Below are 11,989 nucleotides of genomic sequence, written 5' to 3'. Positions count from 1 at the left end.
CCCCCCCCCCACAACGCCATGAGGTTGGGAGACCCCCGGATGGATGGATGGGCAGACAGCCCTTTGGATTGGGGGACAAAGGGGATGCTCAGCACCCACAGATCACTTTATCCTGGTTGGGGACCCTTCCCCCTATAGGGCCAGCCCCCCCCCATGGCACACCCCGTGCTGCTGCCTCCCACCCGGGCACGCAGCACTGCCAGCCCTGGCGTGATGCCGGTGCCAGGAACAGCGCTGAGCCGTGACTCAGCACCCGGCTGCGTCCCCAAATGGCGCTGATTGGGCACCGGCCAGAGGGGCAGAAAGGGATGCAGTGGGGGTAAGCGATGCCCCCACAGCCCAAACCCGTTTGCTCGTAGCCCAGATGGCCGCTTAATCCGCCCCCAAAGCCTTTCCTGGCAGCCAGCTCCGTGCGTCACGGCGAGAGGGCTTTCCTGTGCCCTCGTGCCCGGCTTCAGGGACAAGGGGGAGACTGGATGGAGGCTGTCCCCCATCCCCAGACTTAAAACCCATCACGGGGGGGCATCTGTGCCACCCTTGTCCACCCACCCCAGGAACACCGCCAACAAAAGCCCCGTTAAGAACAATAAAACCCTACTGCCCACCAGCACAGCCCCTCTCCACCCCACTCCCACAGGTTGGGGACACACAAGGGACACGGTACAGCAGAGGGTGGCTTTATTGAAACACAGCTTGGCACTAACTGGCCAGCTCCTTGGCCACCACCTTGTGGAGTTTGTCACGGAGGTACGCTGCCCGCTGCCGCTCCAGCTTCAGCTCCAGGAACTCATAGTGGGGGACCTGGGGAGGAGAGGAGAGGCAGTGAGCAACGGGGACATCGCCACAGGGACATCACGACGGGGACAACACCAAGGGGACGTGCTCAGTTCCCAGCCATGTACGTGGCACGTTTTTATCCCCGCCATCCCACAGCAGGGATGTGGGGCCCATGAAGCACAGGTGATGCTGTGGCAGCCCTTGGGCCGGCGCACACCATGGCAGAGGTGGCACCGAATTTGACGAGGCTGCAAGGAGGGCATCATTCCCTTATCACAGCCTTGGTGGCATTGGGATGTTTCCTCAAACCACAAAGCATTGCTACGGGGCGTTTCCTCAAATTGGGATGGCATAAAGCACTGCTATGGGGACTGCTTGCAGCCACCCCAGGGCAGAGAACGGATCCTTCCAGTTCTCAGTGATCTCAGAACTCTGAAACCCACTGAATTTTTCATCCCAGCTGCAGAGTACGTGCAGGGCTTCATGGTCTGCTTCCTCACATTTGCGCATCCCGGCCTCCCTGCCCAGCAGCACAGCAACCCCTGCCTGGTGAGGATGCATCACTTCTTCAGAGAGAAGCTGCAGCCAACCAGGAGGAGGGAACAGCACTGGGGTAGGCAATGAATGCTGTTTGCACAGCACTCACTTGTTCTGATGGCTCCAACCCCCCGGAGGGAGCAGACGGGGGGATCCCACCGCCCACCACCGCTATATTTAGCACAAGGCTCGAGCTGAAGGAAGCAGTTCCCTCCTCCTCCTCCTGTCTCCCCACCTGAATCTCTCCAGCCAGCGAGCGCACGGGCTGCACGGGCTTCACTTTGTATCAGCATCAAAGAGCAGCAGCTCCGTGCGAGGGGATGCAAATTTGGGCTGCTTGCAGGGAATGGAGCTTGATGTGGGGTGACAGTGCTGGAGGACACGTGGCACGCCGCCCTCCTGCCCCAATGGAGCCATCCCTGCCGGCTGCACAGCTCTGCCAGCACAGCTATAATTACCTCCGGGGGCTGAATAATGCATGGCCCCAATGGAGCGCAGCGCTGCGGCACAGGGATCAGCGTGTTAAGACCTTGTCTGCTGTCCTCCTCCATTACTGATCCCCTCTCTGCCCTGGGGCTGCCTGACAGGTGGCCCGGAGGGGATCACGGTGGCTAATCCCAGCACGGGGCCGCGGTCAGCACCGGGTGCAGAGGGCTGGATACTCACATCCACAACAAGGAAGCCGGCTGCCTGGATGTGACGCCGAGCCATGGCACAACGGCCCAGCAGCTCCTTGCTCCTGTTGCTGAAATTTGGGAATTCCCACCTGAGGAAGGCGACCCTGCAAGAGGGGTGGAAGGGAGCAGTGAGATTGGTGCTGGGCAACCTCAGCCTCAGAGCAGCTTTGAGCACTGATGGCTCAAACTTAGTTGATCCGCAGCCCACGCTGGATGGCAGACATTGCCTTTCCCAGTCAGGAAGGAGTCAGCTTGGCCCCTGGGCTCTGCGGGCAGCCAGGAACGGTGGCAGACAGTTGGCACAGGCTCTCTGTGGAGGACGTCCCAGACAGGGGAGGCTGCTGCCACAGCCGGCATCCTGCCCTGCTCCTTGCAACGTGACCCACGGCAGCTTGGCATGGTCCTACCCCCTTTTCTGTCCAGACAAGTGGACACAGCTGGGCACAGTGACCTTGGCACGCTGGCATCCCCACAGCACTGTCCCCTGCTGCCTGCAGTCAGCCACGGGGACAGCAAAGCCTTGTTTCTCCCACTGTGCCTGGTGCAGCTGAGCCCAAACCCACCTCCTGGCACCCGGCGGCAGCGGCTTTGTCCCTTCTGAGTGGGGCAGATGGGGAGCAGCAAAGTCCTTCAAGGGGAGAGGTTTATTTTCGCTGTTCAGTACCACTTCAGCATCTGCAGAGAGGAGGAAAAGGAAGGAGTCCTGAGGATGCTGTTCCATGGAGGCTGGGGATGCCCTCACAGTGGGGCTGACATGGGACACGGCATCCATCAGGCAGGGCCCCAACCACCTCCAGCACAATGCCTGTCTGTGGCACCATTTTGTCCCCAGGGTCCCACAGGAAGGGACGTGGGGCACATGGACTGCAGCTCTGCTGTGGCAGCCGGATGGCCGGCCCTTGCCACGGAGGGGGAAGGGACTGAATTTGACAGGACTGCTTTGGTGAGGCAGAGGGATGTGAGGGTAAAGAACGAGAGGATAACCTCAGGCACAAAGCCTTAATGTTGATCCCCCTGCAGCATGCAGACCCCAGTGAGGCCCTGCTGCTCCAAGGAGAGGCTGTGCTCACCGATCTGCCAGCCGTAGATGGTGTGCACATCCCAGCGCCCGTTGTCCTGGCTGCCCAGCACGCCTGCCAGGGCCTCCCGCAAGCTGCTCTGCAGCAGGGTGACCTTCTCTGCTGCTGGCTCTGCAGCACTCAGCATCCCAGCCGGCAGGAACGGCCCCTGGTACTCAGGGCTCTCCAGCTTGGCAGCAGCATTGATTTGGATGAGCTTCATCCGCAAGTTCTGAGCCCTGGGGGACAGATCGCCTGGCAGGAGGAGAAAAACAAAGAGCTGATCCTGCGGCTTGCTCAGCTCATCCAATCAGGATTTCTGGTTCCAATCCCACTGCTGCTGCTCAAACAGGGCCTGATAATCCACCAGGATGGATCTCTAACTGCTGGCATCAAGATGCAGATCGCCACATACGTGCTGCATGGGCAGAAGGGGCAGCACTGCCTGAGCACAGGGCGAGACCCGGCTGAGCCCCTGCTTGGAGGGCACAGCCCCAGTGTCTGTGGCACGATTTTATCCCCGGGGTCCCATGGGAGGGGACGTGGGGCCCATGGACTACAGACGTTGCTGTGGCAGCCGGATGGCCAGTGCTCGCCATGGAGGAGGCAGAGACTGAATTTGACTGGGCTGCACCTCCCCCATGTGTGGCTAAGAAATACCAAGCCTTCCCCTCACGTCCAAGTGCTTGGGGAAAATGTGCAGGCAGCACTGGAGCCAAGAACAAAGCTGAGCCTTGGGGCATAAGAAAGCTGAGTGGCACCCTGCTGGGCTCAACCCCACAGGCACACTGCAGGGTAGACCAACCCCTCCAAGCTCAACAGCTGAGCTCACAGCCTGTGCTGGCTAGAATGCAGATGCACTAGACCCAGTACTCCCACTCCCTGAGCTCTGGCTCCATGTCCCTCCTTACCTTGGATCGCAGCGAGGAAGTTGGGTGCCAGCACATGCTGCAGGTAGGGAGGCTTGGCTTGCTGCAGCACACAGAGTGACCAGACCAGGTCGGTCAGCAGCTGGGGCTCCAGGCTGTCCAGCTGGCCCTGCAGCTCCTCATGGGCCTGCCAGAGCCAAAGCCACAGCTCAGCACATCTCTGCAGATGGCCCTGCTTCTGCAGTGCTTCTACTGGGCTATTTGCTGATAGAATTCAGGACTTCTCTACAGCAGCTTTGCTGCAGGTTCACAGTTCCAGGTGCTGGTGTTGTTTTTTTGTGTGTTTTGGTTGTTTTTTTTTTTTGCAATGCCTCAAAAATCAATAGTTTTGCACTTGCTACAAGATCTCCCTTCATGCTGACTGTGATTAGTGTGGCAAAGAGTCCAGACCCCACTGCCAACCAGGGATGCTAACCCTTATCTCTGTGGCATGAAGGTCTCCCTCCACTTGGTCTCATCTCTTCACCCTGGGCTGCAGAAATCTCCCTGCAAAGCTCCCAGGCAGGGCAGCAGTGAACAGCTTTATAGATGGCAGCCTCCATCCTTCTCAACAGCACTGCCACACCCAGGGTTTGGATGGGCTGGGAGACCTCTGATCTGCTGAGAATGTGTGATCTTATGGCTTTGTTATGGAGCTAATTGCAGCAATCAGAGTTCAGGAAGGCACCTGAACAACCACGTGCTGCTTATGTCTGCTGGAAGAGCTAGCCTACAGGGAGTTGGTGCTAGCCAGGGGCAAAACAGTTTGGTTGTCAGCCAGCACACAGCCACAGGGCATCAGTATGGGTTTTTCAGCTTGGCCTGAGCTCTGGGCTCCCCATTTCCATTTCCTGCACCCACTTGTGCTCCAGGTTATGCCAGGATATGTGCAGCCCTCCCACCGACTCCAAGGAGGAGGAAAGTTGACACAGAGGGGAAAAGGAGGCAGGTTACCATGTTAAAGAAGTCCTCGCTTCCGCTGGGCTGGAAGTTAAGGCGGGCAAAAGACAGGATGATACTGCACAGGTGGGCAATGGACAGCTGCTTGGCATTGTCCAGGGCATACTGGAAGACAGAGAGAGCAAAACCAGAGGTTGAGAAATGAGTACTGACAGAAGAAGATTGCAATCATCCAAGGAGATGCCCAGACCCATGACAAGATGGGAACAAGAAGGAGAGGATCTTTCAGTGCCTCCCTAGGATTTTATCTTGGCACAGGGGAAAGCTGTGAGTGGAAGCAGAGCTCTGTAATATCCCCATTTGCCTGGTGCAGGCACAGGTGCAGCATCAGAATGGAACAGAGACTGGGAGCTGCCTGGGGAACGCAGCACTCTGGAGCAGAGGCTCAGAAAGAGCTGAAGCTGACCCCAGAGCCGTGTGGATTCTGACTGCTGACTGCAGTGGAGCATCTCTAGAAAGAGAAGAATTGTTCTGGGTGTCACAGTCATACTGGTACCAGCAGTACCAGCAGGTGCTACCCAGGCCCTCTGCCTCCTCACCTGAGAGATGGCCTCAAACAGGGGCAGGCTGAGCCACTTGAGGAGGGCGAAGGAGCGGATGCAGCGCGTCACCTCGACGGGTGTCATTGCAGAAACGTGGGGCTGCAGGTCAGTGGCTATCTTCTGGAAGACCTGGGGCTGGTGGAAATTCAGTTTTCCTTAAAGGAGCAAAAGAAAGTGGCAGCCACTGACACAGAGCCGGTATGGGAGCTGTGATTCATGGCCCTGCCCTTTCTCACCCAGCCAGGTCCTGCTGCTCCCACCAGCTCTCAATCCAGCATTCCCAACACTGAGCTGCTACAGCCCTGAGCCTGCAAGAGACAGTACTGCTCCCAAACTACTGGACCACCACCTTGGGGATATTATGGGGGCTGCTGGGCCTCCTGTGTCACAGAAGGACATCCAGCAGGGATCTGGAGGCTGTGATGTGGAACATCCACCCCTTACTTCCCTTTAAACTCATTCCAGATTTATCAACTGAACAGCAAGATGGTAACATCAACACAATAAGCATGAGCTCCTTCCAAGGCCAGGCCTAGCAGGTTGATTTCTTTTTATTAAAGAACATCCAACCCATGACAACCACACTGCCCCAGTGTTGGACAGATCTGTTCCCACCACCAGAAACCAGACAGTGAAATAAAGAGCAGCTTCATCCCAATTTCTGGACAGGAACACATGGAAACACATAGAAAGAAGGGAAGAAAAACCAAAGCACCAAGGATGACAACATGACAACACACATTATCAGTTAGTGGTGGCCAGTGGCTAACAGAGCTGATTTGCACCAGGTCTGTCACCACCCATATCTGAAGGCTTTGGTCTACCCTGTGGCCAGGAACGCAATAAAGGTGGCTGTCACAGTGCTGGCTGTCTGCAGCACTTGCACCTAAGGCACCATGCCACTTCTCAAATATTAATCATGTTGCCACTGGGACACCTTGGGTGAAAAGAAACCAATTATTTTAATGCCACTGCCCTGTGTGCTGGAAGGAAAACCAGGGCAAAGGGGCTCGGGGGTGAGAGCAGCGAGGAACAGAGCCACACTAAGCACAGTGCTGCCACACAGAGGGCTCTCTCTGACTTATGCAAGCACAGCAATGCCCAACTCAAAGGGTCACCATACAACCAAGCCGCTTACCATAGGCGAAAATCAGGTCCATCAGGATGCTGAGGTTGAGCTCTGAGTGCTTCTGAATCAGGTGGTACGACATGGCACGGAGCAGAGGCACGCTGCGCCGGTTCTGGTACGCCAGAGCCAGTGTGATTTTCCTTATGTCCTCAGGGCTGAACTGCTCAGCAAGCTCCAGAGCCTGGTAAGAAACACTGAGACATAGAGAGGCAGGCACAAAGCAAACTCCGCTATGTGGAGCGGGACGTGCCGTCCTCCGGGAGGCTGCTGGCAGAGCCCCTCCAAGGACTGCAGGGTTTCCATACATCCTAACGCTGGCATGCAACAACTGATGCAGGAAACGTTGCTGAATCACTGCCTTGCTTCCCACTGTAACTCCTGTTTTCATCTGCCCAACACAGAATGGTCTGGGTTGAAAAGGATCACAATGACCATCTAGTTTCAACTCCCCTGCTATGTGCAGGGTCACCAACCAGCAGACCAGGCTGCCCAGAGCCACATCCAGCCTGGCCTTGAATGCCTGCAGGGATGGGGCATCCACAGCCTCCTTGGGCAACCTGTTCCAGTGCCTCACCACCCTCTGAGTGAAAAACTTCCTCCTAATATCTAACCTAAACCTTCTCTGTCTCAGTTTAAAACCATTCCCCCTTGTCATGTCACTGTGCACCCTCGTAAACAGCCGTTCCCCCTCCTGTTTATTCGCTCCCTTCAAGTACTGGAAGGCTACAATGAGGTCTCCCCAGAGCCTTCTCTTCTCCAAGCTAAAAAAAGCCCAGTTCCCTCAACCTCTCCTCATAGGAGAGGTGCTCCAGCCTCTGATCATCTTAGTGCCCCTCCTCTGGACCCGCTCTAAGAGCTCCACATACTTCAGCCATCTGGAGTTCCAGCTCTGCATAAGCTGACAACCCCACAACAGCGTCCTGCTTTGGCACGTGCAATGTCTGCAGCATTTATTTATCCCCAGGGCTGAGGGAGAACAACAGTGGGGCCCATGAGCTGCAGGGGTTGTTGCTGTGGCAGCTGTTTGGCCGGTCCCCAGCGTGGGGCTGGACAAGGACCGAATTTGACGCAGCTGCAGTCATGGCCCCGCGGCAGTTTCAACCCAAAAGACATTTCCCTACTCCTGGAAGTGACAGAAAGAGGGACCCACTGGAGTGCAGACCTCCCTGCAGACTCTTTGCTCACAGCCTGACTTTCACGGAGGACGATGCTTTTGGCAGTGACTTTGTGCTGCCTCTGCAAGTTACCGCCTGCCAGCTGAGCTAAGGTAATTCTACCACAAAGCTAAGGTAATTCTAGCTGCAAGGCAAAGCACATCAGCCCAGTCTACCTCTGAGCAGCTCAGACCAGCGCAGCTCTGAGAGCTCCCACGTGTGAGCTCCCCATCTGTGTGGCTCCAAAGAGGAAAACGTTTCTTTTAAGCACCTTTGCACATGGGAAGCAACCTGCATCCTCTGCAAGACAGGCTGTCAGGAACGTGCCGGTGGAGCAGTGCCCACAGAGGACTTCCCTCACACTGTCATACCCCCAGGAGACATCCCACCCAAAGGGAACGGAGCACCCAAGCCCATACCTTGTCCTCTAAACGGTCCATCAGCACTGAGGAGATGTGCCCAACCTTGGCAATCAGCATCACCACGGTTCTGGTGCCCTCTAGTTCTGTCCACCGCAGCTCCAGCTTCTTGATGACCTCGTTGAGCAGTTTGCTCTCCTTGCCCTGCTTGACAGCCAAGAACTCTGCCAAGGAGGCGAGCTGACGGAAGGTGAGCCGCCGCAACCGCCACAGCACCTCGTGCTCCACAGACTGCATCTCCCTGCTGCTGCTCCCCATCCCCAGCGAATACAGGCTCTTCAGGAGGCCCACCAAGGTGTTATTCCACACCTGAGATATCTGGGAGGCAAGTAAAAATATCTAAGTAGATTTTTACCCTTCTCTGGAGGTGCACGCACCTAAATTTCCCCGTGGCATGGCTGGAATATGACCTCGGTGAGCAGTGAAACAAACGAGGCAGAATCACAGCCAGTGATGCTCAGGGCAGGATGGACCAGGTGGCCTCCAGCAAACAGATTCTTTAACTGCCCTGCCTGCCCCAACTCCAGCACTGCAACATCCTAAAACTCAGGGATGGCTCAGTGCTTGGCTACAAGAACGACTTGAATGCTCTCAGGGTAATCCTGAAGTGGAAATCCCAAAGCAGGATGCAGCTGAGAAAGCAAGCAGAGCTTCTGGTGTCTAAACCACACAGACTGCTCTCCCTGGTCTGACCTTGTGTGCTGCGTCAGCCCAGACCCTAATGTTCAAAGCCTCCAATTTGGTGACACGGGGATGTTGCAAGGCGATTAATTTTAGTCACAGAATCACAGAATGGCTTTGGTTGGAAGGGCTCTCAAGGATCACGAATCTCCAATCCCCTTGCCACAGGCGGAGCCACCAACCTCCCAGTTTAATACCAGACCAGGCTGCCCAGGGCCCCATCCAACCTGGCCTTGAACACTTCCAGTCCCTGTGCATCTACACAATGACTTCTTACATCAAGTTAGCTGCATATTGCAGGAAGAGCTCTTTGGAGAGAAACAATTGTGTTCGCAGTGACTTTGTTTGATTATATCCCAGCTGGATGTGTTCCTATCCACTTCCCTTTTGGAAGCAAGGCCATGCTGCTCAGCTTCTTGCTCTCCCAACACAGCAGCTTGGCTTTCCTAGCTCTGGGGTCCACCCTCTCTGAACCACAGACACCTGCATCCTTTTTTTTCTGTGTGACCTGACGCTGATACATCTCTGCCACCAAGTGTAGAGAAGGTACCAGCTGTGAAAATTCACAAGGGAAAGGTAAAGGCAGCACTTGCTGCTCCAGGCCAGCCTTCCCAGACCCATTCTTTCTCCAAACTGCCTCCATCACAAGAAGGGAACTCACCTGAGAATCCACGATCTCAGTAAGCTGCTGAAATCGTTCATCTTGCAGAATGTCCCCTGTTTCCAGGTTCTTTTCCACTGCAAGCCGAGAAAGTCGAGTAACCACCAGCGAAGCTTGGTTGCTATTTAGAGAGTGAAGTTCAGCTAGCTGGAAGAGTTCCTGAGGACTTGTGGCTGCCTCAATGAGATTCAGGATTGCTCTGTGCTCTGAGTTACTGTTTTCTTCCACCTGCTCTTTGACAGAGAATCTGTCTGCGTTCCAGGCGGAGGGGACGGAGGTGTGGATGGAGGCAAGAGGCGTGTGTGGCAGGGCTCTGGCTGCTGGCAGCTTCCCATTGGGCAGCAGCAGAGTGGCCGGGGCAGCAGCAGGAGCGCAGGTGAAGGTGATGAGGTGCCGCCAGCAGCAGCGCTGCACCAGCCGGGCTGCCATGGCGGGGATCTGAGGGGCTCAGCACTGCATCTTGGGGAGGCTGGAGGAGGGAAAGAAAGGCTTTAGGAAGGGGAAGGTTCAGGGAGAACGAGGAGAGGTAAGAGGTTTAAAGCTGCAGTCACAGAAGCATAGAGCATCCCTATGAAAACCCCCATGGAATAAAATTGAAAGGGACCCACGTGGACAGACCCACGGTATCACTTTGGTTGGGAGATGCCTCCAGGGTCACCAAGTGCATCCATTAACTCAGCACTGCCAAGCCTATCAGTAAACGACGTCCCTCAGCACCACATCCACACGTCCTTTAAATATCCCCAGGGACGGGACTCCCCTACTTCCCGGGGCAGCCTGTTCCGATGCTCCACAACGCTAGATCCTTCACAACGCCCCACCCAAACCTCCCCCGGCGCAACCTGAGACCTGGGCCTCCCCGCCCCGTCAGCCGAACCGGCCGAGCTCCCGGCCCGGAGGCTGCGCCGAACCCGCAGCGCCTCAGAGGCCGTAGCCCTTCGGAAACCCCGATCCTGGCCTGCACGCAGCTCCCCGAGAACTCGAACCCGCTCCCGATCACCCCGAGTCGCGGAACCACAGCCGGCCCGGCAATGAGACGAAGTGCGCATGCGCTCCGGCGCAGCATGATGACATCATCACAGCGCAGCCATTTTCTATTGGCTGAACTCCCCTTGTTCACCGACAGAATCGAGCGCGAAAGAGGAAGCACTTCCGGTTCGCGGCTGACGGGCGCCGCCATTTTGTGACGGGTGCTGTGCACGGGGTCGGGTCTGTGCACGCGGCTCTGGCCGGGTTCGGTCCGGTCAGGTCAGCCAGGCCACAGCCCCGAGCCCGGCTGTGGGAACGGAGAAACCAAACAGAGCTCGGGGAGGTACACTGGCAGGCGGAAGGCAAATAAAAGGAGATTTATTACTGGGCACGCCCCGGTGCTGTTTGCTCAACCGAGCAGTGACAGGACAAAGGGAAGAGCTTTAAATGAAAAGAGAAGAAATTGAGGTTCGGCATCAGGAGTGTGTGCGGCCGTCACAGCCCTGCAGAGCTCAGCGCCGGGCTGGATGTGGGCACGGGGCTGTGGGAGGAGATCCCTGCACAGCTGGGCTGTGAGGGCTCTTCCAACCATTGAGGGGAGGCCTTGCTGCTCGCTGCAGCTCCCTGAATGGAGACCGAACTGTGGTGGGGGTCGGCCTCTCCTCACAGGTGACAGTGATAGGATGAGAGGGAATGGCCTCATGTTGTGTTAGGGGAGGGTCAGGTTGGGTAATGGGAGAAAATTCTTCTCTGAACGAGCAGAGATGCAGTGGCACAGGCTGCCCAGGGTGGTGGTGGGGTCACCATCCCTGGAGGTGTTCCAGAAACATGGAGATGTGGCACTGAGGGATGTGGGCAGTGAGGTGAGCTGGGGTTGGAATTGGGGATCTCAGGGGTCTTTTCGAGCCTTAATGATTCTTTAATTTGTGATCTTTGTGAGGGCTCATTTTTGCTACGGGTGGCAGCTATGAAACAGGAGACCGGGCTGCAACCTCTGTGGGAACCTGACCCTTTGCTGAACTATCTCAATAAAATGTTTAAGAGAATTTCCCGTGTTGGGTCATGACTGGCTTCCAGCCACCATTCTTATTCTCTTTCTTGTGAGAACACAGTGGTGATGAGCTTGGAGATGACCCCCAGCAAAATGCTGGCTGCCATGATGCATCCCTTCAGCCTCACTACTCAGAGCTGAACAAACCCCAGCGCCCTCAGCTGCACCTCACCAATCCTGCCCTCCAGACCCTTCACCACCCATACTCTGCAGCACAGGCAGGGATGTGGGATGTAGCCTGGAGTGGGACAGGGCCCCACAGCCCATGGGCACAGCCACATCCCCACCACAGCTTTTCCTCCACAGATAACTGCCACGTTGTGGCTGCTCCTCCTGGGCCCACGTTTCCGCGTTGCCCAACTTCAGGGCCAATAAAAGGCATTGGGAGCAGTGAGTGGGCACGGGGCGAGGATGCTGAGCTGCTGGGTGCTGGTGCTGGCGCTGCTGGGGGGGGCCTGCGCCCTCC

At 56.6% G+C, this 11,989-nt stretch overlaps 1 protein-coding gene and 4 non-coding genes across 5 annotated transcripts; all 5 read right to left on the bottom strand.

Annotated features, from left to right (window-relative positions):
* Positions 1 to 656: 656 nt before the first annotated feature.
* Positions 657 to 9,972, bottom strand: TBRG4 (transforming growth factor beta regulator 4). The gene is made up of 10 exons (XM_031553836.1): positions 9,504 to 9,972; positions 8,162 to 8,479; positions 6,598 to 6,769; positions 5,457 to 5,614; positions 4,912 to 5,022; positions 3,961 to 4,105; positions 3,062 to 3,304; positions 2,555 to 2,666; positions 1,981 to 2,095; positions 657 to 801 (listed from the first exon to the last, which is right to left on the bottom strand). The coding sequence occupies exons 1-10, from the start codon at positions 9,930 to 9,932 to the stop codon at positions 700 to 702; spliced, it is 1,905 nt and encodes a 634-aa protein (XP_031409696.1). The 5' UTR covers positions 9,933 to 9,972; the 3' UTR covers positions 657 to 699.
* LOC116216779 lies at positions 895 to 1,030 on the bottom strand. Its single transcript, XR_004160231.1, has one exon. It is a non-coding gene; the product is annotated as a small nucleolar RNA SNORA5 (small nucleolar RNA).
* Positions 2,795 to 2,931, bottom strand: LOC116216780. Its single transcript, XR_004160232.1, has one exon. It is a non-coding gene; the product is annotated as a small nucleolar RNA SNORA5 (small nucleolar RNA).
* LOC116216778 lies at positions 3,545 to 3,682 on the bottom strand. Its single transcript, XR_004160230.1, has one exon. It is a non-coding gene; the product is annotated as a small nucleolar RNA SNORA5 (small nucleolar RNA).
* On the bottom strand, positions 7,524 to 7,665 carry LOC116216777. Its single transcript, XR_004160229.1, has one exon. It is a non-coding gene; the product is annotated as a small nucleolar RNA SNORA5 (small nucleolar RNA).
* Positions 9,973 to 11,989: the final 2,017 nt, after the last annotated feature.

The sequence above is a fragment of the Meleagris gallopavo genome, chromosome 6, assembly GCF_000146605.3.
Source record: "Meleagris gallopavo isolate NT-WF06-2002-E0010 breed Aviagen turkey brand Nicholas breeding stock chromosome 6, Turkey_5.1, whole genome shotgun sequence".
Classification (NCBI taxonomy): domain Eukaryota; kingdom Metazoa; phylum Chordata; class Aves; order Galliformes; family Phasianidae; genus Meleagris; species Meleagris gallopavo.
This window is presented reverse-complemented; position numbering and strand designations above follow the sequence as displayed.